We start from the raw sequence: 27,343 nt of genomic DNA on the forward strand, positions 1-27,343 counted from the left end.
TACATCAAAGATACTCTACGAAACCGTCTTTGGCTACATTAAAAGAAAGAAAAAAGGAGAAGAGGAGGAGGAGGAAGAGGAGGAGGAAGAGGAGGAGGAAGAGGAAGAGGAGGAGGAAGAAGCCGAAGCCTGCACGTTCGCCTGGTGAGCCGTGACGTCACCCACGGTCTGACAGCCGACGTTGCAGTCATGGAGGAAGTGAGAGGTGAGTGAGATTTTCGCCTTCCTAACTCTGTCAAATCATCTGTTTCATCGATATACGTTTAGTTAGCTATACCACACTAGTGCTGCTAAGCCTCATCTACATTACACGGCACCAGAGGAGGCTTCCTGGTGTCGTTAGCCTGGACTAACAGCTCGTGGTCAGCGAGCATCCACATCGTTGTTTCAGCCGGCGTTTTGTTTGTTCCACTGAAAGCAGCTACTGTTTAAAGCAGCGCTGTTATTGTTATGAGATGACTACATGTCAGATATCTACAGTGGTGCGCGCTTTTGTCTGTATATCTGTATTTAAACTCATCGACATACGTACTATATATGTGTCTATGTGTAAACTGTAGTGCTAGTGGCCAATGTGAACCTGCTACTGTCTGTGTTTCTGTCAGTGAGCGCTGCATCGCCAGCTGGCCGGTGTTCAGCCATATAAAGTAATGCATCCCCGGCTGAATCCAAGCACCCCGTTTGACTGTTTAATACTGACGTAGGCTACATTTAGACAGGCTGTGTCGATTGTGTCCTCGTGTTTAAAAAAAAAAAAAAAAGGTTTTGCACGCTACTGAATACTAAAGCTGCTGCGAAATGGTTTGTTCGCTGAAGCCAGCCCAGTTTATAAACTGTGGAGAGGAGAGCCTCTAAAAAAATGATGTTTTCTGATTTTCCTGTCTCTTATTAGTTTGTTATAACATAGATAGATAATAAGTAATAGACTCACATCCTCAGACACTGAACTGAACCGAAATATGCTGTATTAGGACCAATTGATTATATTCATGGTAAAATAATTTGCAGATTATTTCCTTTATTAGCTACTAAATTTGTCTTTAAAAGTAAAGGTATACAGTCTCAAATTACACATGACAAGAAAAGATGTCAGATTTATACAATTTGAGGAGCTGCAACCAGCAGCTATCATAGTTGACTATGTGTTTACCAATCAACTGATCATTTCCACTCTGATTATTTTCCCTGCTCAGTGTTTCCCCTGACCTGTGCTGTGCAAAATTATGCATGGGGAAAAACTGGTCTGGACAGTGAGGTGGCCAAACTGGTGATTGGTGGAGACCCCCTGGCGGTCATACAGGATGGGAAACCCTATGCAGAGGTAAGGTTGTTTTCACCAGACTGGAAAGTACTGGACTAATATTCCACAAGTTTTGTCAAAGTTGGACCAATATTATTTGCGATAGCACTATCAGTAGTTTTTCTTTATTGAACACTAGCACTAAGTCAATTTATCACGTTTCTTTTTTAACACTGGAACGATTGGGAAATTGATTTTCCAACCAGATTCCTGAGATATCATTTAAAACTTACTGTCAGCATCATAGGGTCTATAGATTTAGAAATTTGCCCCACTGTTTTCACTTGACCTCGGTACAAAGAAGCATCTTTACTTCTGAAACAGAATCAGATCAGCGGTGTAATTCTTAGGGTTTTAAATGTGCTGCTCTTCCTTTAGTATCTTGGCAGAGAGGCCTGTTCTCCTCATGCCTTTCATAAGTCCTTCTTTATTTAGCTCCAGCAGCTCTGCAGGGTTTGTCATGAAGGTTATGGCAGTGGTGACATTTTCACATACCACACAAGCCACATTCATGTCACATGCCATGGCTGGTTATCATTGCTTTCTTGGCTATCTAGAGGAGGTGGTGTGGATGCCTGAGGTACATTATGTAACATATTGTTTAGCAACCCGACATTTAGGTTTGTGTCCTATTGTTACCATAAATGTTTGGTGAGAAATGATTGTGATGCATTTGTCCTTGCATTTGTTGACAAAACTAATATAAACTAGGAGTGATCATAAGGTTAAAGGGATATTTGAACATTTTGGCAAATTCGCCCATTGCCATAATCCCTATAGTCATAGCAGTAAATTCATTACTTTTAATTGTCGGTGCAAGTTATTTTTCGATCGGTGGGGCAGAGATACAAGCTGCTCAGCTGACATTACGGAGGCTAATGGTATTTCCGGGTTTCACTCATCAAACTCATCAAATACACAATCCAACAACTCTAAAACGCTCTAATGGACATTTACCACGCTATGAAATAATAATGTAACGTTACGAGACAGAGTTGTTTTCGAGGCAACTGCATAACCGATATACATCCCACAGATGCTCGGCAGAGTGACTTCAAAAGCGCAAGTAGTTCTGATTTGCATTGTGTTTTGTAGTGTTACATATACTGTATATGTTATTATTTCATAGCGTGGTGAATTGTGTATTTGATGAGTTTGATGGGGGAACCCCGGAAATACCGTATGCCTCGGTAGCGTTAGCTGAGCAGCTCACGTCTCTGCCCCGCCGATTAAAAACAGCTTGCACCGACAATTAAAGGTTAACAAACCTACTGCTATGACTATAGGGATTATGGCAATGGGCGAATTTGCCAAAATGTTGAAATATCCCTTTAAATGGCATTTTATGCATAATTACACACTATATCACATTTTTTCCAGAAAGTAATGATTTAATACAATAAACCGTGGAGACAGATTGAACATACAGTGGTGGGAATGCCACACACCATAAGTGGTACAGCACTGGACTGATCCAGACACAGCAGGTTAGGGAAATCGTCGTTAGAAAGTGTGACATCACATCAGTAAACTGTGTTTGTCCACCAACAACTGTATGTCCTTCAAAGACTGTACCCTTCATTTACATTTAAGGAATTAGAGTAACCCTCTTATCCAGAGTGATTTACACTGTGTGTGCCATGGGTGGGATTTCCATGAGTATAAATCACTTTGGATTAAGCATTAGATAAATTGAGTAAATGTATGACACCACCAGGCCTTTGTTTTAGACAGCCTGGTGACAGGGACCACCTATAGCTGTAGCAGGGGGAGGAAAACGGGACAGTATTTAGTCGATATTGATACAATTGTAATGATTCTTCTAGAGGAAGGGGAAACACAATTCAGTAATCTTTAGTCTGCCTCTGCCTTCACTCACTGTGACGGCTTTTGTGGAACTGATAAATGAATATCATCTGTCCACCTGAAAGTTTAATTGTTTATTTGGTTCCCCATTTATATTCTTCCTAGGGTCTGACATATAATGTACACACTGAAAATCAAAAGCAAACTAAAAGAGGTAGCTTTGAGAATAGGGAAACAAAAGACAAACAAAAAAATGAATATATACCGGTATTTGTATAATAAAAATAAAAATAAAGATAAGACACGACAATGCTTCAAAATATTACCAATTCATACATTCTGCATCGTTCTATTTTATAATTTCATTCTATAACTTTATATTTAATATCCATTATTTAAAGATAGATATTCTATATATTTTAATAGTCTATATCTATATTTATTACTTAGTAGTTAATATTCCTTATTGAATAATATTCATATAATATTCATTTATTAATAATAATAATTCCATAACTTCTACTGTATATGTATCCATTTGAGAGATGTTTTTTCAAAGTAAAGTCATGTTGTGTGTTCCAGTTGTGGATGGGTGCCCACCCAAAAGGCGATGCCCAGATTAAAGACAACAGAATCGCACAGACCACGCTGGGCCAGTGGATCGCCCACTTCCCTGGCTGCCTGGGCTCCAAGGTGAAAGACACCTTCCAGGGCCAGCTGCCCTTTCTCTTCAAAGTCCTGTCTGTCAACACAGCTCTGTCTATACAGGCCCACCCCAACAGGGTGAGTTCACAAACACACACCCACACAGTGTTCAAATTCTGTAACTGGGAAATTGTTTACCAGGTTTCTTTAGATACATTCAGTGATGTATTATTTTCTACTTTTGGGTGGAGCTGAAACAGAACAGCTGTAAAACAGAAACAGTGTCATCTGAATCCTATCAATATAGGTTTAGAAAAGTAATACATTTTCTTTCCTTTCGACATTCTTATTGAAATGTGTCTGATTGTTTATTTAACCTTTAATGGGAAATGTGTTGATTTTATACAACCAAGTCTATTAGTAGTTGACAAACAGGCTTGTGTCTGTTGTTGTCAGTTGTGTTGTGTGTAATGAAAGAATAATACATGGCATAAAACCTGTCATACTTTTTATTCCACTGCATTGCATTTAATACTTTTTAAGAAAGGCAGTGAATCTTGAATCTGACAACTGAATATAAATAAGAAAAGATGATAAAAGAGGGGGAAAAGTCTAAAATCCCAAAAATCTGCCAGTGGTTCTTTTCAATGTTAAAACTCTTCTGTGGTTTTATTCTGAAATGTCTCTTTGGAACAGGACCAGTGAATGCTGCGAGTGCTGTGCAGAAACCAACATAAATGGTCGAAAATATTCAATTCAGCAACATTTGAATTGTCTCTAGCCTGCTAATATCTGGAGCGTACTGCATGCCTCGGTATGTTTGGACAGGATAACACATCAGCCTTTCTGTCATTATGGTCTGCTTAGGAGTTGGCCGCTCGTCTCCACGCTCAGTTTCCGGAGCACTATCCAGACAACAACCACAAGCCAGAGATGGCCATCGCTCTGACCCGCTTCCAGGGCCTCTGTGGCTTCAGACCAGTGGAGGAGATCCTGGGATTCCTTAAATGTGAGTCCCTGAGTCCCACAGGCTCGTTAGAGGGTTTTGGTTTTGACAGCAACTGCAGAAACAGAGGAAAAAAGATGACGTAGTGAATATACAGTACATTATACTGAATAGATGGCATTTGAGGTTATGTAATACATGATAAATATGTACATATATACATATACATTTATACTTCCTACATCCATTAGGTGTCCCAGAGTTTCGTGCTTTGCTGGGCAGCGAGGCAGCGGAGGAGCTGAGGAGCAGCATGGGAGATGCAGTTCTCACCAGCCAGGCGCTGAAGAAGTGTTTCACCAGGATGATGAACTGTGAGAAGAAGGTGTTCGTAGACCAGCTCAACATGTTGGTGAAGAGAGTCACTGAGGAGGGTGAGGATACAGGAAATAAGATGATCTCCATCTTGTGTTTTCTATTTAGTCCATCTGTTTAGTTCAGCTTTTTTAACCTTTTGCTTTTGTCTATTGCAGACTTTAAAATAGCTCTGTGGCTTGTGTGACAAATGTGCTGTGAGTTTGTGTTACATTGCAATATTTGATTACTCACCATGTAGCAACAGTCTTTTTTGTTTGATCATAGTCAACCATCTGGTGTGTTAGGAAGTGACACACCAGCTCAAAATGCCAAACACACAATGTGAAAGACAAGAATCATACAGAAAAATGTCTGTTTCAGAGAGGATGTTTAAAAAAAAAAAACAGATAGTGTGAGCATCTCTATCCTTGTCATTTTAATATACTGTATGTAGCCCAAAAACACAAACTGGCCTAAAGGGCTTTATGATCCAAAACAAACATTATATACAGCACTTCTGTCCTAAAACCCACACTTCAAAGGTGGAAAAAAAAAGTCAAAGCATTGACATTGAGTATTATTCTGTCTGGCACTGTCACTTTGTGATACCATTAGGAGGCACCAAGGTCAGATCAACACAAAAAGCATAGAGCTATTGACTTGACTGATGAGCCCTGACTGATGTTTGACGTGTGCAGGTGCAGCAGGGAAGGACACATCCAGCAGCAACGGTGACCTGCTGCTCCGCCTGCACTCCCAGTATCCTGGAGACATCGGCTGCTTCTCCATCTACTTCCTCAACAACATGATCCTGGACCCAGGCCAGGCCATGTTCCTGGGAGCCAACGAGCCTCACGCCTACCTTTATGGAGGTCAGTGTCTGGTTTTTGTCGACATTCACAGGATGTAGCACATTAGATTTGATCTCCTGATTCTACAGTACCGCCTCTCCTGTGTATGACAGGGAAGCAGCAGGTGGAGTATTACAGAGAGAAGCAGGCTGCTGTCTGTGTTTAACATCACATGGATTGATTCATATTTAGTGCTCCATTTAGATGCCACATGCAATAAGACTTTATAATGGTTCACCTTTGTCCAACAGAGAACACAATGGACTCTAGTAATAACACCTCATCGGCAACTCTCACAAGCACCACTATACACAACTATACTGTACTCCACTATACTCTCTCATGCACAACTATACTCCACTATACTCCACTATACTCGCTCTCATGCACAACTATACTCCACTACTATACTCTCTCATGCACAACTATACTCCACTATACTCTCTCACACACACCACTATAATCCATTGGCACAGTTCTTGCATCATTGCACCATTATTTATTTATTTATTTAGGGATATTTTTATTCAAATTGTTTCCATTTCATTGTTCCTATTTTTCTATTCATACTAATGTGAATACCTGTTGCTTTAGTACAAAAATTTCCCAGCCTGGGATGAATGAAGTATCTCTTATCTTTATCTGTGTATTTACTGAAACATTAGACTTAGACTTGGAGATACTTTATTGATATGAAGGGAAATTCAAGTATCCAGTAGCAGAACACATACAGTATACATACAGTATAATATAAGGACATAAAGCAATACAACACAGAGAAAACAGAAATGTAAAATATACACTATTTAGTGTTATGCATAAAATACTAAAATAGAATTATAGAGACAATAGAAAGACAACTGAAATAGAAAAAAATCTGTTTTAATACAAATATGCATCATGTATTATGTAAACTGTGCCAATGGAAGAAAGCGGTGCAAATACAGCTGAGCAGGAAGTTGTGTGTTAATATTGTTTCCCATGCTGTAGCTGGGCCGTGTGGTGCAGTCCGGGGGGACGAGAGAGTTCTTTAGTCTCAGTCTGTCTGTGCTGCAGAACAGGGACAGAAGCCTGGGACTGAACACACTCCTCTGCCTGCATGGTGAAGGTGTTTTGTAGAGGATGGTGGGTGTTGTCCAGGATGGAGAGAAGTTAGTGTGTGAGAGGTTGAATCAAAATGAAGATGCATGTTACCTCAACGGTCTTAATTTGTTCTAGTGGAGCCCCTTGATACAAAAATAATAAATAGATATTGGTATTTTCAGTACAAAGACAATACTTGTAATGGGATCAGTTTGTTGCTGATTGTGGACATTACAGGATTTTATCAGTAAAAAACAACAGAATATCCTCAGTGTTATCCCTCAGCCAACCAAAGTCTTTCAGTTCTTGTGATTAAATAACAAAGCAGTGGCATCCAGTCACATCACACATTTCCAAATCATGAAAACGACTTTTTCCGACATCATAAAGTGAAACACTGTGTTTTGGTGTCAGTGGTTTTAGAAACTCATCTTCGGTGTGTTTCTCTGAAGTCAGCACTCTGCACGGCTGAGAAATATGTCAGTGTCTTGACAAACAGCTGCCTCAGCAGAGCAGACTGCAGCGCAGCTATAGGATGATGTTGATGTGTTCACTTCATCTTTATCTGTGGAAAATTGGCAGTCGCCCTGCTTTGCTACAGCTGCAGTTCAGTGTAAGTTCATACAGTACACAGTGTGAAAGGCATTCTGGGAAGTCAGTCAAGACTTTAAAAGTAGCAGGGAAGGCAACTGGAGGAGAAGAAATAGCTTGTGGAAGGCATTTAACATTTAACACCGCTGGCTGATTGTGTCTAACGCTGTAAGAGAACCTGAGAATTGATTTTTCCCTCTGAAGGAGACTGGACTCCTCTCTGCTCATTTCAAACTAGATTTCCTTCTCTGTTTGTTCGTCCAGACTGTATCGAGTGCATGGCCTGCTCAGACAACACGGTGAGGGCCGGCCTCACACCCAAGTACATCGACGTCAACACACTGTGTGAGATGCTGAGCTACAGCCCCGCCCCCACCAGCTCCAAACTCTTCCCCTGTGTCCAGGATGCTTCAGACCCCTGTGTGTCTTTGTACGACCCCCCGGTGCCAGACTTCACTGTCATGAGGATACAGGTAGGAGACTTGAGTTAATTACATCATTATTTATAACTTTGATAGATGCATTTGGAGAGTCACCAATTTACCACACAACACTGCAAACTGTCACTACAAGTGTTGAATGAAGCGAAACTCAGGCTTGAAAGAAAAGAAAATTGTAAAATTATTATATTTGGCCCAACTATAATATATCTCACATTTACTCTTTGTAATAAAAAAACATGTGTTACTCTTTCTATTAGTCCCCATTTGTCTTCAAAGACATAAAATTGTTCATATTACAGACTTTGTTCAGTAAATAACCTCATTACTTGTGATGTGGTGAATATTTAGGTTGATATTATTATGTGTCTGACAAATGACTCATGCTGACGGTGCAACCTGCAGGCAAGTCAACAGTGTTCACAGCAGAAGACTCTGACTAATCACAGCTGGAAAACACAGATGTTACGAATAACATCTACAATGGGTGTGGTGTATTTAAGTAGAACAGCTAAATTATATTCAACCATCAATCATTTTTTTCATTTACACCTCTCCACCTATGCCTACTGACGCCTATTGACCATTTGTGTTCCACTGAGACGTTTTCACAACACACACTTTGAAGTGTAATTGTAGGGACGACCCAAGGAAGCAATCCCAAGTTAGCCCACTAAATACCTGGGGATCAATTCAGCAAATATGATGTTATTAATTGTTTCACCTGATTCTCCTGCAGTGGCATGTCATCATGTCAGGGAAGTTTCTGTTAGCTTCTGACAGAGACCAACCCACCCAGGTGTTTCAAAGCAAAGAATTTCAGACAGCCGATATCCCACTGAAATCCCATTATCCACAGTAACCTCACTGTATGGAAACTATGCAGGTCTGGTTGCTTTTCCTGTGTTTTGCTAACCCTACTCCCGGCCATGTGCTTGTTTAACGAATCCAGCAAAAAATCAATCCATGGAGCGGTGGATAACGTTATATAACACATAGTTAGGACGTGTGTATTTGTGTAGTTTTATCTGTCATAAACAAAAGATTACGGGTTACGGAGCGCGTTTGTATCACGGTGCCCAGACACGAGAGCTGGGACACCGGGGCGGTGGCGACCAGGTACTGTAACTACACTGCTGTATGTTACAAGGTTGGTTTCAGCCATGAGACGGCAGGTGGAAGACAGACAGCCTCGTTCTCACTGTAACAAGTCACAAGTCAGTTGGTTAACTATCACAATTACTCTGGAGCTTTTTAATTAAGGTAAAAATGTAGAATAGCCATGGGAAAAATCCTGCTTTATTCCTCTTTAAAGGGATACTTCAACATTTTGGCAAATTCGTCATTGCCATAACCTCTATAGTTTTTGGAGTAGGTTCATTACCTTTAATTGTAGTTGTTTTTAGATCGATTGAAATATCCCTTTAGTTAGTTAGTTAGTTAGTTTAAGTTTATTTCGGACATGTTAAAAGAAATAAAACATAATACAGAAATGGACAGACATAACATATAAAAACTTTGCAAAAGCAACATATAAACAAAATAATATATATATAATAAAAAAAAATAAAAGAAAATAATTGAAAATTAAGGTAATTTAATTTTTTTGTTTTGTTTGTTTATTTGTTTGTTTCATATCCGAAAAGGAATGGGAAGAAGTAAGACTTATTTACTCCCACCCCTTATTCATAAATTATCTATCAAGTTATCTAGTCATTATAATCTATACAGTAAGTTAACTTATTTATTTATTTATTTGGTTCATTTCGGGCATGTCAATTAGTCATCATCATCACACATCATCTCAATCCAATTAATACAATACACATGACCGAAAGGGAAAGCGGGAGAAGCAAAAGCTTATCTAGTCCCCGAGGTTAAGCTTTTATGAGTTATTTAACTGGATTTATTCTAATATATTCTTATATTTATATTTATATACATATAGATTTATTCTAACATATGATTACTAGTCTTTATCTCTCTATATAGTCATATACTTTAAGTTTCCAATGAAAACCTGCTGACCTTGTTCTGTCCTGCTCCTCCTCCAGGTCCCGGCCTCTGTGAAGCAGTACACCGTGGCTCCGGTCGACAGCGCCAGCATCCTCCTGGTCATCGAGGGCGACGCCACGGCGACCTCCGCCGCCGCCCTCTCTGATGTCACCCTGAGGCGGGGCACCGTCCTGTTTGTCTCTGCCAACGAGAGCGTCTCGCTGCACATCGCCTCCCCGTCGGGGATGGACATGTTCCGAGCCTGCTGCCTCCTGTAGCCGTGAGTCCGTGGCCGTGTGTGAAACCTCGTACTGCCTGTTTGTTTCTCCTCTGGTTTGACTCAGGAAGGTCTAGACCGAGTTGTGGATTGAGCCCGATGACTGATGTGCACTTTTCCTAGTGGGTAGTATGAGTGTTGGTGCCCCTCTGTGCCCGCTGCTCCAGCCCTTACCCAAACTCAGTGTGAGGACTGCTGTGTCCACCCTGTTTACCAGCAGCAGTTTCTTTATCTTAAACATCCAGCTGTGATCCAGTGCAGCTGCATTTTAATTTTAGCGAGAACATCATCCTTCACAACAAAAATGGAGGATGTACACATCCCAAATTCTTCTAAGGTGCTGGATAAAGGACGCAAACTAAGAATAACAGTACAGTCTACAGAGTTGGCAGTTTATTAGATACACCTAGCTAAAAACAAATGCAATCTATACAGTCCTGCTTCATTAAGGTTTTTAATGCTTTATTAAAACTGTTTTAATACTGTAAAGGGTATGTGATGCTGTTGAACTGTTAGTTAATATAATTTGTTTTGTGTTTCTGTTCTTAAACCTTCCTTCACATAAATCGCATGAGTTGCTCAAAATAATAGAAACATCACATTCAACAGCACCAACCCTCCACCAACAATGTATATGAGATAGGATTTATTGCATGACTGTTGTATTTACAGCTAGGTGTTCTTAATAAACTGCCGACCTTGTGCATGTCTGCAACACTGAACGGCATTTTGCTCGATATAAACATAAAAGAGGAAAGACTAACAGCTGACTGATGATTGAAATCTCTAGAACTTCTGATGCTTTTGGTGTGTTTGTTTTCACTGTTTCAGACAGTTTGACTTTTTATTCAGAGTAGTTACACAACACTCACTGACAGTGACTCATTTCAACAGCAGAGTGGGGGGGTATGTTGTTTACACTGGTGCAGTACACCACTCGATGTTTTGTACGACTGCAGTACAGTACCCCCTTGTTGATGACTGAGCATGTCCCAGGGTCACTGGTGCAACTACCTGTTTCATCATATTAACCTTAGCTCAAACAAATATCAAAAAGCAAAAAAACACACAAAAAAAACCAAACATTGTTAGTACATGTATAGCAACGGTTAAGAGTAGTTTAATTCTGAGATGCCTGTGCATGTTTTCTTTAGAGTAGTAATACAGCAGAGGGGCTTCTGTCCTGACTGTGACAGTGGTACAAGTTACATTAGTCAGAGTGAAGTTGACCCTGCTGAGTATTACTGCTTGTGTTTGTAACCAGCGCATGTTTATGGTCTGGAAACTTCTCATCACAGTAGTGAACAATCATAGAGATTTAAAAAAAAAAAAACGAAACGGGAGCAAGCTAGACGGACCACTGCCGAGATGATGGAGCACGGCGACATGGAAGTCAGGATTGCACATTGATTCAAACTTTCTCCTCTCTGACTAAAAATGCACTATCGCTGCTTTTCACAAATTAGACCCAAGCCCGTTAACACATCCATGTATTGTACATTTGTACGACGAAATGCTGCATAGGATTTTATACTATTATAGGAACAAACACGTCTGTATGTCCAAGTATTTGAAGCCAAAAACGTTTGACTTTCTATGTCTTGCTGTTTGTACTGATCCGTCATCAATATGAGACATACTTAGAGAAAAGACTCCTGTACTAACTGTATTATAAGGTTTTACCTGTTTATTATGAAACCGTGTAACCGGTGGTTTATCTTCTATCTTTTTGTGGCGACCACTTTCCAACATGTTGGTGCAATATTGTTAACTCGATAATTTCAGTATGGTGCAAACTTTTGCATAATATTCCAGTTCACACCAGGGTGGATCTGAATTCAATCAGTCATGGACTTTCTTCTTGTAATATTTTTATAGGCTATCTTGAATCAAATATTTGAGAGTGAATGCTCTATCAGCCTGCCAGCAACTAAAGATTTCTCTTTATAGTTTGACCTGAATGAATGAGCACAGTGTACTGAGCCAACCCCGCTAAAGCTTTTACCTACTTCATGTTGGTGATGTGGGTTGATCCCTGAGCATGTTTGTAGTATACTGTAGATGCACTAAACCTTTAGTTGTTTGTTGTTACTAAAACCTTTGACAAATGGAAGAGTATGACGAGATTAGAAGGTGTTAGTAGTAAAAAATCACTGCATCTCTTTGATTTAAGGACCATTACCTCAAAACCATCCTTCCATATCTCTGAAACTGTGGAGCTTCCAGTTATTTCTGTCGACAAACAATCCATTTGCCATCCTTTCCAAATGATTTTATGTAGTCCTGTAGTCACGGTTTCAAAAAGTTGACTTTTAATTTAACACATTTTTGTTACTGATGTTATTTTAAACTCTTTTAGTTTTAATCCTGGACTTTGCACAGAGATTATTTAGTTTTTATTGATTATTGTTTTCACTTTTAACCCATGCCCTTCAAATGCACACAAATCTGAAGGCCATAATGTTTTAGTTTTGTCATTTTATTCAAACCATTGTGGGGATATTTGTCTGGTGAAGGCATAGTTTAGCATTTTTGACTATGGTATGATTATGATGCTGTAGCATGGGACTGCAGAGAATGTGTATGTTAAAGTGATATAATAAAGCCTTGTTCTGTTACTAAATTGTCTCAACTCTATTTTTATGTTGTGATTTGTGTCATCCTGTTGTTCAAACCTCATTAGGGAGAAAATAGTATAAATCATACACCTCCAGAAGCTCCAGATCATATAGAAAGTTATACTGATATTATCAAACAGCAGAAAATTGCAACACAGTCCAAAAATACATTTATTAGCAGATTCATTTATTTCCAATAAAATTGTCAAGTTCTTCAAAACAGAATAAAAGAACATTTATTTTTTCAGTAGCCAAACTATATACAGTATTAAATTCAAGCATTTCATCAATAAGTCACATAAAAAACAAGCATCATGAACTTTGCTTTTTGTTAAGAACGCATGTTCACAGTCGTAATATAACTGGAACTGTCATTTCCTTTCTTCCTCACTAACGAAGATAGGCATTCTCAGGGTTACTGTGAACTCATCTGCTGTTCCACCATCAACATCTGGACAACTTTGCCTTCTAGTTTTGTGCCGTAAAGTGATGCAGTGGGTTTCATTAGTTACGACAGGTCAAGTCTCAGTCAGTCTGATCATCTGTTTATGTAAAATGTCCTCCACTGTGGTCCTCTGCCTCGGTCTGTGTGACCTTCACTGTCTGTCTGAAGTGCTCCCAGAGGGGGCGCTGTCCTTGAATCTGACAGGGCACCTCTGGTTTGGCAGCTGTCACATCTGGTTTGCTCTCCATTGTGTCCAGAGTAAACATGTGCCTGCACTCCAGCTCTGGCGTGGGTTGAAGCACGCCATACAGAGCCTGCAGCGCCCGCACATCCTCCAGAGCATCATGGGCCTTGTAGTTCACACCCAGCAGCTCCTTCACCAGGTTCTCCTGTCGAAAGCTCTGGAGGCCGCGGTCCTTCAGCATCTCCCGGGCCAGGGGAAGAGTGTCCACACAGCCCGAGATCGCAGAGTCGAACGCCGCCCTGAGGTCCACTTCGTCCAGCGCTCTGGCCAGCACGGGACAGTCGAAGCGACGGATGTTGTGGCCGACGACGAGCGGGCGTCCGAGCATCTGGAGGAAGGAGATGAAGGAGACCAGGACCTCTCGCAGGGAGTTGGTGAGGACGAGCTGGCGGTGCAGGTACAGCTTCTGCCTGCGGACTCTGAAGCCGGTCACCTTGGTCGCTCCTCGCTGCATCCGACAGCGAGGGATGACGTAGAGGTTGAGCGAGTGACTGCCGCTCACCGCAGCCAGCTGCACGATGTCACAGCTCTGACCTGGGGACAGAAAACAAGACACATGCTGGATGTTAAAGCAGAACATTTAAACAATGAGGCAACGGCAGCAGGGTGTTGTTAGATAAAGGCTGATCAGATACAACTAGAAACAGAGTAAAGTTTATTACCAGGACAATCAATTCAGAAACTGTTGATGGAGATATTATTGAAAATATGAAACCTGACAAATTAAGATATTTTGTCACATTAAACGAAACACAAACTGCCTCCAAGAGTGCAACAGAACCTGAGAGATGACGTCCTAAAAAATCACTCATGGCAACCAAATTATGATCTCACATCTATTGTCAATTAGTGTGATGAAACATAATAGCTGATGGATCCTTTAAGACATTTATTAGGGCAGTTTGTAATTTGTGTTTCTACTTGGTTTTTGAATAATTTCCTCTATTTCACAATAACAGGGTAAACTCGAGATGTCTTTAAAACATCTGATTGATATTTGTCTGTCGTTATCTTCCATAAATGAACAGGGCAGTGTGAAAGGCAAAGCATTGGGAAGTTTTATTAGACTGATTGACAGCTGCTCAGTTGTCAGTTGGAAGTGCGATCACCTCAACATGTGTCAGCACAACACAATAAAATCTGAGCATAAGTGCACCGTACATATATTTTTTGGGATTCCGTGTTATTTATACTTCGCCTCTGGTCTGTTGTTCCCCACAAACAAACCAGAAACCCCCTGGAGACGAGCATCATTACATCTTTAACACTAACAGTATTTTATTTAGCCGACAGCTAATAGTACAGGGAAAACAGTGATGTCTTCTTATCCATCCTATCTGAAAGACCTCATCATTCCTTACTGTCCTACCAGAGCACTCCGCTCCCAGGATGCAGGTCTGTAGTGACTCCCAGTATCTCTAAAAACAGACTGGGAGGTAGAGCCTTCAGTTACCGGGCTCCTTTACTGTGGAACCAGCTCTCTCCATGGGTCAGAGAGGCAGACACTCTAGCTACATTTAAGTCTAGACTTAAGTTAAAACCTTCCTGTATGACAGAGCTTTTAGTTAGGGCTGGTTCAGGTAGCTCTGAACCATTTTATAGCTACGCTGCTATAGGCTTAGACTGCTGGGGACACATCTGGTTACATGGAGCCCTCTCCTCTCCTCTCTCCTCTCCTCTCCTCTATTTCAGCTGTCAACTGTCATTATCTGTTGCTCTTTGTAGTTTGGCCTTGGTGTCTGGCACTCTCTCTGTGTTTCCACACATCTCTCCACAGCTCCATCCCTCTGCACCGCTGCTCAGCCTCAGTGTGTTAACATAACAAAACAGTAAAATCTGAGTGCACTGACTGTACACAGATTTTTTGGGGATTCAGTGGGATTTATACCATGATTTATACACTTTATACTATGAGACAAGCATCATTACATCTTTAGCACTAACAGTATTTTAGCTAGCTGATACAGTAGCTGTCGGCATATCTAAGTTAATAGTACAGAGCAAACAGTAACTTAATTCAAGGCTAACACAGCTCTAGCTAGGCTACAAAGCAGGGCTGGTGTTGTAGTCCGGTGTAACTCGGTGGATTCTGATGCTAACACATTAACTTTTGCTAACATGTAACGTTAGTTATATACGTATCTGTCATTTTGCTGAAACAAAATCAGAACTGTATGCATTTTTAATGTGTCATGACTTGGTATGATTTTAGATGTATTGTACATTTTATAGTGGTGTATGTAATTTTGATGTCTTTCTTCTTACCTTATTTTTTTCTACTAAAAGCCTAACTAGGGACGGGAGTGTGAAACTAGCATTAGCTATAATCTCTGTCTGCAGAACATCAGTCACATTGACTTGTTTGGAACGAGTGGAGGTGTCACATGTTAACCTGCATTGTCCCTATCAAATAAACTGAATTGAATTAAATTAAATACAACACTTTACCCAGTCCAGTCGTCTCCAGGTCAAAGAAAACCAGCGGCCGACCGCTCTCCTCTGCCCCGCCGGACTGATGCATCAGGTCTGTCCCCCGGTCTGTCCCGGTCTGTCCCGGTCTGTCCAGGTGTCAGGACTGACGCCGTTTGGTCCAAACACCGACCCAGAGTGAGACTGAGGTGTCTGACAGCTCACACTCAGTTACACAGCATCCACACACAGCAGAACATTTCCCTCTGTGTTTTTAAACGGCTGCGAGAGAGAGACCGCCCAACCGGAAAGACAGGATTTTCAAAATAAAAGCATCGTTGAAGACGAACAAATAACCTAGAAGGAACAAGTTGTTATTTATGAAATAACTTCATCTCTAGTCACGCAGCCTAAATCCCTGTTAAAGCTTGTTGTTAAATTTGATGATTTTTTGAAGGTTCTTTTTTCAGAAGGTAAAACTGTTGAATAGGCGACAGGTAGGCTATAGCCTATTCATGTTGAATAGGCTACTTTTAAATTTTGGGCAGTGAATATGAGGATAGTAAAATCACACATTAGAAAATCTATATTTTCTTCACACTGCAACCTGAAGAAGATTAAAGAATGCCCTGCTGACCTCCCATTTACCTATAATACCCAGCTACAACTCTATTCCTGATTTATGAATTTCAATCTTTAATCACACAGGCACAGGTTCACACACACGCATGACACTTTTAAGAACAGATGACTGACAACTTTAGTTTGTCTTGAGGCTATGGATCACTTTCACCTCTTCTTCCAGCTAACAGCAGAACATTGCTGATACTTAGTGGAATTTATTTTTTATTCTTCTTCCTGCAGCATAGGCCTATTCTGTTTTCACCATGTGACAGCAGGCAAAGTTTAGTAAAATTAGTACTGGCAAACCTACATAGATGATGTCAGTCGTTTCGTTTCAACTCAGCTTCATAGGCCTAACTATCCTCTTTTAAGTGCTGTCGGAACAATGCAAATTTTCCCTGTGGAGCATGCCTTAAAGGTGCAATGCATGCTGGTCTACTGATGCTGCTGTCTGTGAGGGGAGTTCTCTTCCCCTGTAAGACTGCTGCAAATCCATGTAAATATTACACTCAAAAACTGTGTAGAGGGATGTAAGAGAAGTTTAATCATCATTGTGTGAAAACAGTGCTACAATTACTGGAGAGAGTTCAACACTTGACACTTAGATATATTACAGTACAGCAGACAACAAAAGTAAATCATGATACAGTATGAATGTGACATATCTGTGAGGTTTGGGTATATAAACATAGATCATTTGTCTCTAAACACAAGGAACTTATTTTTATTTCATGTTAGATAAATCTGTAAAAAACTGAACAAAAAGCTTAATTTTTTAAATAGCATATTTCATTTTCAATCACATTTTGCTTATTTGTGTAGCTACTGGAGCTTTTTTAAAAGATGTTTGCACGTAAAGTGCTCCTTGAGACCTTAAATGAGTTTGGCTTCCATGAGTTGTAGAGCTCCTGCAGCATCCTGGCGTCCTCCGCAGCGTTGTGGGCGTCGTAGGTCTGTCCCAGGAAGTGGCGGACCATGTTGACCTGGGAGTAGCTGGACAGACCACGGAACAGCTCCTTGCTCAGCAGGAAGGTGTCCACGAAGCCCTGCACCACCGCCTGGAACTCCTGCCGCAGGGAGCACTGCCTCATCGCTCTGCTCAGCACGGGGGCATCGAACCGCCTCGCACCGTGCGCCGCCAGCAGCACCGGCCGGCGGAAGGAGCGGAGGAAGTCCATGAAGGAGGAGAGAGCCTGGACCAGAGGGGTGGTCTCCACGGCGACCCCGCGCAGCAGCAGGCGGTCCTCGCTGACGGTGAAGCCTGTGACCTGCTTGGCGCTGTCAGTCATGGCGCGCCGGGGGAGGATGTAGACGTTAAAGGTCCTCTCTCCACAGATGGCTGACAGCTGGATGATGTCACACACCGTGGTGTCTGAGAGTAGAAAACAGAAAAATAACAGATAAATGTCAGAAATCATATTTTTTTTCTTGTGCTCCAAGTCTTTCCTGCCCCAGAGATCAGTTTCTACTGTGATAGATGACACAGTGAGGCAGCATTTGACAGGTTGGTAAACACATCTTTCCTTCCTTTGAGTTAAATGAGGAGTTCAACACCAGTCGCTGTAGTCAACAGCTGGTTATCTCAGCTAATAAATCTAAGGGCTAGAAATGATGAAACAGAAACATATTACAACTCTTTGTAAAATGGTGTCCATAAAAATTGATCTTTAGCCCAGTAACATTTGGGAAGTGCCAAGAAACCATATGACAAACCATGATCTTGTGGTTGGCTAGTGGTAACAGGAAGTCAACCAGCTCGGTCAGCTGATTAACTACATCTCTTCAAACATAATCTGAACATTGCAGTGATGATGGGAACTATAAATCACCAGAACTGGACAACGCCCTGAACATTTAAATAGTGGAGCCAACAGTTTGTTGAGGCTTATCCCTCGCTACTCTCCATGGATCAGCTGGCAGCTTTCTCTCCTTGGTGAGTGGAGCGACTCTCTGATACTCTGCAGGTATTCTAACTGCTCATACCAACTACACATAAAAGCATTTTTGTGTTATGAAGTTGTGCCAGAAGTGTGACAGTCATAGTGAGTCACTGCACACACCCACACACAGCCAAAACCACAGACTCCAGCCGCCGCTCTGAAGTAACAGGGGAATCAGTCCTCACATCTAGTTTCGGCCATAGCTGCTGTTGCTTCAGACCCGACTACGACAGGAAGGGTAACTGTAACTGACATGTTTGGCAACCGGAGCAGCAGCTATCTTATTTTTCCACTTTCTTCATTTATTGGTTAATCATTTGTTTTTGTCCAGAAAGTGTCCAGACAAACATATAGCCTATCATAATTTGCAAGAGCTGTCTATTCTGTCTTAGTTTGATCCAGTTGTTGTATAAAACTACAGACTTAAACCTGTTGCCAACTGTGCCTTGACAAACTCACCAGAGTCTATTCAATATGTGAATATAATTGTTATCTGTATAATATCTATATCTATATCTTTATCTATTTTCTTTTCTTTTACTTTTATTTGCTCTTGCTTTTAACTCTGTTTTTAGTGTTTTGTTTGTTTTTATTCTGTTTTATGCTTCTTTTTTAATGTTTTGTCTTTATGTAAAGCACATTGAGTTGCCTTGGTATGAAATGCGCTATATAAATAAAGATGCCTTGCTTTGCCTTGCCTAATAATACAATGTTATATACACTTTCATTTCATCTGTCGTGCAGCGAGGTATCCTGTGGCAGCCACAGGAAGAACATCTCTGGTTGGGTTGTGGTCGGCGACAGACAACCTCTGTTGTGTAACGCCGGGCCAGTGACGCTTCTAAACAAACTCCCAACACAATCATTAACTCTACAAGCGACGGACGTAGAAGACAATAAAAACAGAAACTGAAACACACCCATGACAACCTTATCACACTCAGACTCCACTTGATGTGCTCCTGATAACAGAAAACAATTATGACTCTATTGTTGAAATAATTATTCTTCATGTTGCCACAATGGAACATACATGTAAGTAAATAAGAGCTATTGTGAGATACTACTACGGCTTTGACTCCACAGGTGACACTGTACTTTTTATTTTATTACATTTATCCAATATATAATAATATATTCTGACTAATATAAAATATAACAAACAGGTACGTTACAGATTACAGATTGAGCCGCCTGGCAGTAGGCTATAAACAGTATGACTCTACCAACACTTACCTTAACTGATGTCCAGTCTTAATAAAAAAGAATAAGACCATATAAGAACTTCAAAACCCAAACTTGTGTAAAAATACAACTTTTTAGCATTTTGTCTTCTTATTATGAGGCAAAGTGAAGGTGAAGTGAATGTTATGAGTGATGGGAGGGGTGATGAGCAGTTACCTAATCCAGTTGCCTCCAGGTCAAAGAAAACGATGATCTTGTTGTCAGACATCTGTGAGATTTCAGAAAGAAGACATTTTAAATCAGTGGTTAAGTTTTGTTTTGTTTTTGTTTGTTTTTAAAGTCACAAACTCAAAGAGTGAAGTCTCACACATCTGATCACTCAGAACAAACTAACAGTCAGCTCCCGTACAGCGGAGGGACAGTGAACTCACCTTGGTCCAGTTGATGTGGTGTCAGCTGAGTCCTCTGACAGGTTTCATGAGAATCAGCTGTAATAAGCTGACTGATCGTCATGTACAGACTCATCCGGGAGGAGCCCACAGGTGATTCACTGCCTCAAACATCTCAACTCTACTTTCATTTTGGTGGAAGAGAAACTCGATGACTTCTCTCTCTCTCTCTGTTTCTTTCTTTCTCTGTCTCTCTGTCTTTCCTTCTCTTTCTCTTCTGGTGAATCGAGCTGCTCGGTGCGGCTGTGGTGGTGGTGGTGACCTGTTGGTCTCTTCACAGGTCGCAGGTGCCAAAATGAAACACAGGTTTGTGTTAAGGTGGAATCTTCCCCGCTGTTCGCGTGCTTTCATTCCTGAGCCTGTGGATGACGGAAGCAGCTTTTGTTTTGGAAACGCAGCAGCAGCTCCTAATAGACTTGTGCCTAAAAAAAAGAAACACATGTAGTTAAAAAACAAATAAATAACACACAAAAAACCCCATGATAAATAAAAAATATACAAAAACTAGCCTACATGAATCTGAATCGATATGGATGCATTCCAAATCAAAAGACAAATGAATCGGCCAATAACGTCATCTGTTAGGTATCAGACGTTGCGATCTCCTCTAAATTTATGGCTCTAATAATGAGTCAGTTCAGGTGTGCAGTTGACGGCAAGTTTAGAAAGTTTCTTCAGTCTCTTTTAGTCATTATAAAACTCAGAAGAAAAGTAAATATGAAAATAATCCATTTGGCAGCAGATTAATACAAAATTAAAAGCACTTTTACTCCAAAGAAGTTTTACTTAAAGTAAAAATAACTTGTCTTAAATATACCCAGATAAAAGTCAAAAGTATATTTGTTATATAATGTACTTCTGTATTTCACAAATGGCTCTCTTTTAAAGGGTGTGTGTGATGTTGTTATTGATGATGATGTTATGAGACAGAACTATTAAATTAAAACATAGGCTACAGAGTAAAAGACAGCAACATGCCAAGTTGCCCACATTAAGCCCCACTGATATCAAATGGATACAAAACGTGCTGATAAAAACTCATATCATTTCTTTAGTGTTTAATGTGTTGAAAATAGTCTTATAACAAAACATAACATATAACCTGAGAAATAACAGTAAAATGTTAGAATACACTGACTGATGTCACTTTGAAATTATATCAAATAGTATGAGAAACACCAGCCACAAATGACAGTCACACTTATTATTAATCTATACACATTATTCAGTATAAGGGGGTTCAAATTCCCAATATGTAATGTTCCATTTAAATTGCAGTATTGTTCACATCTGATATTGATAAAACAAAAACTATGTAAACTATGTATACTGTTGTGTATTGAGCTTCAGGGTAACTGTATAACTGGCCTTTTTTCACAGTGTACATTTAAAAGTTATTAATCACATGAATAAAACCATGATAGTATGACTGCAGCATTTTGATATCCGTGATTTTGAATAAGAAACATACTTTTATCCATCTCTCTGTAACTACTGTTATTTAGGACGACCTCATGGAGGTTTAGAACATAATCTGACCTTCTATAATAAAACTTAGATTTTGTGTTTTTAACTTTAGAAGGTACTGAGCTGTGGAAATCAATTAATACACTCCTGGGAAACAATTACTGGTTCTATCAACAGTCAAGTGGTTTTGGCATGAGTGAGACTGAAGTGACCATTATGCTGCATCAGAAGTGCTTGTCATACACCAATCAGGCCTACAACAAGAGCACTGAGAGGTGACGTGAATAACACACCATATATTAGGCAGCAGGTGAACATGTTGTCCTCAAAGTTGATGTGTTTCCCGGTCTGCAGTGGTCAGGGTCTATCAACAGTTGGTCCGAGGAAGGAACAGTGGTGAAGCGGCCACAGGCTCATTGATACACGTGGGGAGAGAAGGCTGCATGGCCCGTAGCTCCCATCCAACAGACCAGCTACACAACACTCAGACTGCTGAACAAGTTCATGCTGCTTCTGATAGAAAGCTGTCAGGATACACAGTGCAGCAGGTTGTTGTGTATTTGGCAGCAAAAGGGACCAACACAACATTAGGGAGCTGGTCATGATGTTATGGCTGATCGGTGTACATAGGAACTCTGTGGTTCTGGTCACAGTTTCCCCTGTGGACCTTCTTTTATTTCTATCATGTTGACAGTCAGACACATAGTCAGGTCACAGGTCGACCACCTGTTTCATGCTTTTCCACTAAAGAACAGCCAATGGGAAATTTACAAAGAAGAAATCTTGATACAGCTATTAGGTGAAGACTGCTAATTATAATGAAAGAGTTTCAGTATTTTAAAGGTCAGTTTTTACTGCTGCCAAACATTGTTTCTTTGTACTGATGTGATGTGGTGGTGTGACACTTCACTCTGTGTCTTCAGGGCAGGTTGGAGGTGCTATAGGGCTATTATCAGAGAGATGGTCTGAAGCTAGCTCGTTAGCATGCTAACTTAGAGGAATATGGGTTAGTGTAGAGACAAGAGTTAACCTGGGTGTCTGAACTCATGTCTGCTAAGTAAACAGATGTTAATACTATAATATTGGCTATGTAGCTATGACACCTACAGTATAATTAGGCCCTGCCAATACACAGAATGTGTTGTAGTGATTCTTACAGAAAAAACACATGAACTTCACATGTAAAAAAAATCACATGTGTGTTTTGCACATGGGAAACATGTGGTTTCGGCCCAATTTTATGTAAACCACATGTGAATTCCCATTTGAACCCATTTTCCACATGTGGTAACATGTTTTACACATGTGATCACATGTGTTACCATGTAGAGCACATGTGAAAAATATGTTACCACATGTGGAAAATGGGTTCACATGAGAATTCACATGTGATTCATATACAATTGGGCCGAAACCACATGATTCCCATGTGCAAATAACATGATTCCCATGTGCAGGGGCGGCATTTAGCTCACTGGGTAGAGCTGCCGCCCCATGTTGAGGCTCAGTCCTCGGTGCAGGCGGCCCTGGTTCGAGTTCCGCGTCGGACGGCCCTTTCCTGTGTGTCATTCCCCCACTCTGCCTCCCCATTTGCTGTCTCTCTCTCAACTGCACTATCAATAAAAGCCCCAAAAATATACTTAAAAAAAAAAACATGATTCCCATGTGCAAAACAATCACATGTGAATCACAAGTTCATGTGTTTTTTCTGTAGGGAGAAACATTTCATAACGCAAAGAAAATCAAATTTGTCCTGTAGCATCATCGAGTACAAATCACCAGTCAGTTCTGTTTGGCTGCAGTTTTGCTTTTTTAATAAGCAGATGAATTTTCCCCCATAAAGTCACTTTTTTTCTTACAACCATAGACATGTTTGTATCATTAAAAAAGAAATATAACACAAATTGCACCTTATACATAACCGTGTCCAGAGTGGCGCAGACAGAGAGACACAACACTTTTTTCTTTCTTTTTTTTTTTTCTTTTTTCTGCTTCGTAGCACAAACATGACAGACCAAGTCCGGCCCGTTAAAATGTTGCCATGATTAATAGTTGATAATGAATCGTACACAGGATAATATATCCTTTTATAACACCTTTTTATAACAGATTCTTTTAAACCAATGTACACCCCAAACGCATGATCATAAATAGTACATACACTGTGTATAAAAGAGGAACAAAAACAACCAAAGAAAGCAGAGCATGCCTTCCAGTGACAGGTACATTCACTTTTTTTTTTTTCTTTTTTTGTTGTTGTCGTTGTTTTGCAGAATGCCATATTGGACATGTACAAATACCATCCCTTCAAATACCAGCTTAAAGATATTTGACCTGGAATCAGTTTTGTCCTTTTCAGTTCACCTCTGAAACTGTTTTTTTTTTCTTCTTCTCAACAGGTCGACACTTAATGTTATAAAAAGACGACACATTGCCGAGTCTCCACACCTGCAGTAAAACTGAGATCAGCACAGTCTTCGCTGAGACTTTCCAGCTTCAAGGAAAAAAGTTGATTAACACTGATTGTGTTGGTGAGATCAGAGCAAAACGACGTCGCCCTGAAAGTATCTGATCACGGACGCAGCAAGCAAGGAGAGAGATACTGCAGCTTTAGTAGAGAGACATCGTTGCTGTTAAGCTATTGAGGCCCGTGGAACTGAATAACACACTGCTACTGCATGGACAGAGAGACAGACAGAGAGGAAGGTTATGCAGAAACACAAGGACGGTCTGAGTTAGGTGAGTTAGGTGCTACTTGCTTGCAGAGTAAATGCTACTTTTCACAGCCAGAGCCGGAGGAGAGGAGGATGGAAGAGCTAGGTTCTTTTTGTCTGTTAAACGAGAAGAAGAAGATCGAGGAAGAAGAAAAAGAAGATGACGACGAAGAAGAAGGAGGAGCAGAGATAGAAGGAATTGTTTTTGGATGGCTCAGAGAGAGGACGACATGGACGGTTCGTGTGAGTTGGTGAGTGCAAGAGAAGAGTTCCCCACAGGTGCAACGAGACTCAGAATGATGAAATATTTCCTAAAGTCTGAGTTTTTAGTGTCACGTGATGGTCGCAGAGATTTTCCACCCTCATAAGAATAATATTTAACGAGGAAAATCTAGTGTGTGTGTGTGTGTGTGTAGAGATGGCTACACATGCACAAACGGGAGCTGATACAGTGGCAGGAATTATTCACTCTTTAAGTTCACGCACATGCACGCACACACACACACATGGGAAAGAAAAATGGCTCTCATCTTAACAAAAAAATTGACACAAAACATGACATCTTTGATATCAATAACAACACCTATAATACAGCAATAATATATATTAAAAAATTCAAGTCCTAACAAATTAACACTGATGTTTCTGAATCAAACATAAGGAATAACAGAAAGAAAGCCTGCAGGGGAAGGCTGATAGGAATCACACTTATGGCTGACTGGCATTTGATACCTCATGTGGAGTAGCTACGCGTGACACCTGACACGTAGCGCGGGGCTGACAGCTTTTCCTTCTATTATTTCTTAGGAGTGTAACTGGAGGACACCCAGAACTGGCTCTGTTCCACGTGAAATAGGAAAAATTAAAAAAATAAAATAAAAGAGAAAAAAAAAAAACCAGGAAAGAAACAAAACCAGCACAGAAACAAAAGAGCAACCGGACACTTCACTTATATAGAGACTAATCAACAATGAATGACCCAAGAGCAGCACTGGAGTTTCTGTCTATGTACACGTTTTTCCTCTGTAACAGAATAATAATAATAATTATAATAATATGTAACATACAGCTGTGACATTTCTCTTCAGACTGACGTAGGGTAAAAGTGTGAAGGAGAAGCGGTGTGTGTCCTGTGTAAACGTGATGAGCAGACTTCGCTTGGCGCTGGTTACAGACAGCGTGTCCACCAGTTCAGTCGTATGGCTACATTTCTTCTGGGCTCTGACCACCGGCCCACATGCTAAAAAATAAAAGACAGACAGACAGGGCACTGAAAGATTTGGCTTTGCAGGTGTGGGTTTCTCTCCGTGTCTCCACTCGTCCTTCCCTTCTTCTTCTTCTCCTTCTGTCTCCTCTAACGGACCCCCGGGGCTCCAGCAGGGGTCAAACAGCACTGAGATCAGAGGGTCAACGGACCTGTCTGTATTTCACACCGGGCGTCAGTCTTCCTCCTCTGACCCTCTGTGGGATGTGTCCAGTCTTCTCTTCTTTGATTTGTGCAGCTTTCTGCTGTGACTGGACCAGGGGAGGAGGGGGTGGGTGGGCGCCGAGGAGGGGGCAGCAGGACTCTCTCTCCCCCTCCTCCCCTTCTCTCCCCCCCTCCTGAGCCTCCAGCAGGCGGCGGCCGGCGCTCCGTCTCTCCTGTCGCGGCTTCACACCATGAACTCGTTGCTGCCGTACAGAACCAGCTGCTGGGGCCCCGAGCTGAAGTCCGACTCCCTGTGGCCCCCCCTGTGGCTCCCCGACGGCTCTCTGGGCGAGCTGCGGCTCAGCCTGAGCCTGTGCTGGGTCTTACCGGTCCTGTGCCCCCCCTCCGCCTCGGCCTCGGCCAGCGGGGCCCCCAGGCCGCAGGAGGTGAGCAGGGGGCCGGAGGAGGCGGAGCGGAAGCGGTAGTGTGGGGACGGAGAGCCGGAGGCGTTGGAGGAGAGGGAGGAGGAGGGGAGGTAGGAGGAGGACACGGTGGAGGTGGAGTCAGCTGAGTCCTGGGAGTCCGGCTGACGACGCAGAGTCCGTCTGCCCTTCACCTCCGTCTTCCTGGAGCGATACGAGTCTGAGGAGAGACAGAGACAGAGAGAGGTGGACACTAACATTACATCACAGCTCATTTAACCAGGACCAGAGTAAACACTAACCATAATGTCTCAAATTAACATTAAAGGTCCAGTGTGTAATATTTGGCAAGGTTTATTGGCAAAATCTGAAAATACTAGCAATGAATATATAATCGCTATATGTTTTCTTGGCCTTATAATTATTCTTTTATATATAGATATAGCAAGGGTCTTGCTTTAGAGAGAGTTGCCATCTTGTGTCGCCATGTTTGTGCCCTTAACTGATAAGATTCAAATGCTCTTTTGCAGTGGTTCTCAAAGTGGGTCCATGAGAGGGTTTAAGGGGGTCCCCAACTTCTTCTAAAAAATGTATCACTTTTTTTTCTCCAGAGATTTCTTGAAATTTTTCCAAAATGTCACACCAATGACAGTAATTTGAACGTGCATTGACTTAAAACAAAAGTAATGTTACTCAGTCTCAGAACAAATATTTGTGTATTTCTGGTGTTTGTTTCAAATTTTAGTCCAATAGTCTGTGGTCTAATTTGTGTTTGTTTAGGGGTCCTTGATGTAAAAAAGTTTGAGAACCACTGATCTATTGAGTGTCTGTGGCTTGTGCCAATCAGCAACCTGATCCTCTATCGTTGATCGAAAGGACGATCGGCAATGTTTTTTTGTGTTTTTTTTGCCGTTATAAAACCCACACATGCTGCTACAGCTGAGCAGCCACATCCGCTGTGCTCGGGCTGAGCTGATCTTTGCTCAGATGGTGGTTAGATGTTCGGTTTTTATACAAAGTGCCAAACACCAGGCTAAAGAGACAGCTGGTCTTATCTGTGGAGCTGCAGGTGAACCGGCTGGAGAGCACAGTGCTGTCCGTTGTTACAGGTGATGCACATCTACATCTAT

General features: G+C 41.2%; 4 protein-coding genes across 13 annotated transcripts in view; 1 reads left to right on the plus strand and 3 right to left on the minus strand.

Moving 5' to 3' along the window:
- The first annotated feature begins 94 nt into the window (after positions 1 to 94).
- Positions 95 to 12,911, plus strand: mpi (mannose phosphate isomerase). The gene is made up of 8 exons (XM_085778487.1): positions 95 to 205; positions 1,194 to 1,321; positions 3,689 to 3,889; positions 4,619 to 4,760; positions 4,949 to 5,128; positions 5,750 to 5,923; positions 7,841 to 8,049; positions 10,071 to 12,911. The coding sequence occupies exons 1-8, from the start codon at positions 190 to 192 to the stop codon at positions 10,287 to 10,289; spliced, it is 1,269 nt and encodes a 422-aa protein (XP_085634613.1). The 5' UTR covers positions 95 to 189; the 3' UTR covers positions 10,290 to 12,911.
- A 148-nt stretch (positions 12,912 to 13,059) lies between these two features.
- LOC146985493 (protein PML-like) lies at positions 13,060 to 16,116 on the minus strand. Its single transcript, XM_085780560.1, has 2 exons — positions 16,044 to 16,116; positions 13,060 to 14,129 (listed from the first exon to the last, which is right to left on the minus strand). The coding sequence occupies exons 1-2, from the start codon at positions 16,114 to 16,116 to the stop codon at positions 13,453 to 13,455; spliced, it is 750 nt and encodes a 249-aa protein (XP_085636686.1). The 3' UTR covers positions 13,060 to 13,452.
- Positions 16,117 to 17,314: 1,198 nt separating this feature from the next.
- LOC146985494 (uncharacterized) lies at positions 17,315 to 20,395 on the minus strand. The gene is made up of 3 exons (XM_085780561.1): positions 20,185 to 20,395; positions 19,970 to 20,021; positions 17,315 to 18,000 (listed from the first exon to the last, which is right to left on the minus strand). Exons 2-3 carry the CDS (start codon positions 20,019 to 20,021, stop codon positions 17,465 to 17,467), a joined length of 588 nt encoding a protein of 195 aa, XP_085636687.1. The 5' UTR covers positions 20,185 to 20,395; the 3' UTR covers positions 17,315 to 17,464.
- Positions 20,396 to 25,957: 5,562 nt separating this feature from the next.
- The window catches only part of LOC146985495 (unconventional myosin-IXAa-like), a 194,301-nt gene continuing 192,915 nt past the window's right edge, over positions 25,958 to 27,343 (minus strand). For all 10 annotated transcript variants that reach the window (XM_085778498.1, XM_085778497.1, XM_085778496.1 and 7 more), the window contains one exon: positions 25,958 to 26,433. In XM_085778498.1, the coding sequence (XP_085634624.1) occupies positions 26,036 to 26,433 (398 nt within the window). In that variant the 3' untranslated portion in view covers positions 25,958 to 26,035. The remainder of the gene's footprint in view (positions 26,434 to 27,343) is intronic.

The sequence above is a fragment of the Trachurus japonicus genome, chromosome 6, assembly GCF_045865225.1.
Source record: "Trachurus japonicus isolate A0001 chromosome 6, Traja_1.0".
In the NCBI taxonomy this organism is placed as follows: Eukaryota; Metazoa; Chordata; class Actinopteri; order Carangiformes; family Carangidae; genus Trachurus; species Trachurus japonicus.

Coding starts and splice junctions, on each gene's coding strand:
- LOC146985494 (XM_085780561.1), bottom strand. CDS start 20,021: ATGTCTGACAACAAGATCATCGTTTTCTTTGACCTGGAGGCAACTGGA. Junction 18,001..19,969: donor CCTGGAGGCAACTGGATTAG/GTAACTGCTCAT, acceptor TTCTACTCTCAG/ACACCACGGTGTGTGACATC.
- LOC146985493 (XM_085780560.1), bottom strand. CDS start 16,116: ATGCATCAGTCCGGCGGGGCAGAGGAGAGCGGTCGGCCGCTGGTTTTC. Junction 14,130..16,043: donor CCTGGAGACGACTGGACTGG/GTAAAGTGTTGT, acceptor TTCTGTCCCCAG/GTCAGAGCTGTGACATCGTG.
- mpi (XM_085778487.1), top strand. Junction 1,322..3,688: donor ATGGGAAACCCTATGCAGAG/GTAAGGTTGTTT, acceptor TGTGTGTTCCAG/TTGTGGATGGGTGCCCACCC. Junction 3,890..4,618: donor TACAGGCCCACCCCAACAGG/GTGAGTTCACAA, acceptor TGGTCTGCTTAG/GAGTTGGCCGCTCGTCTCCA.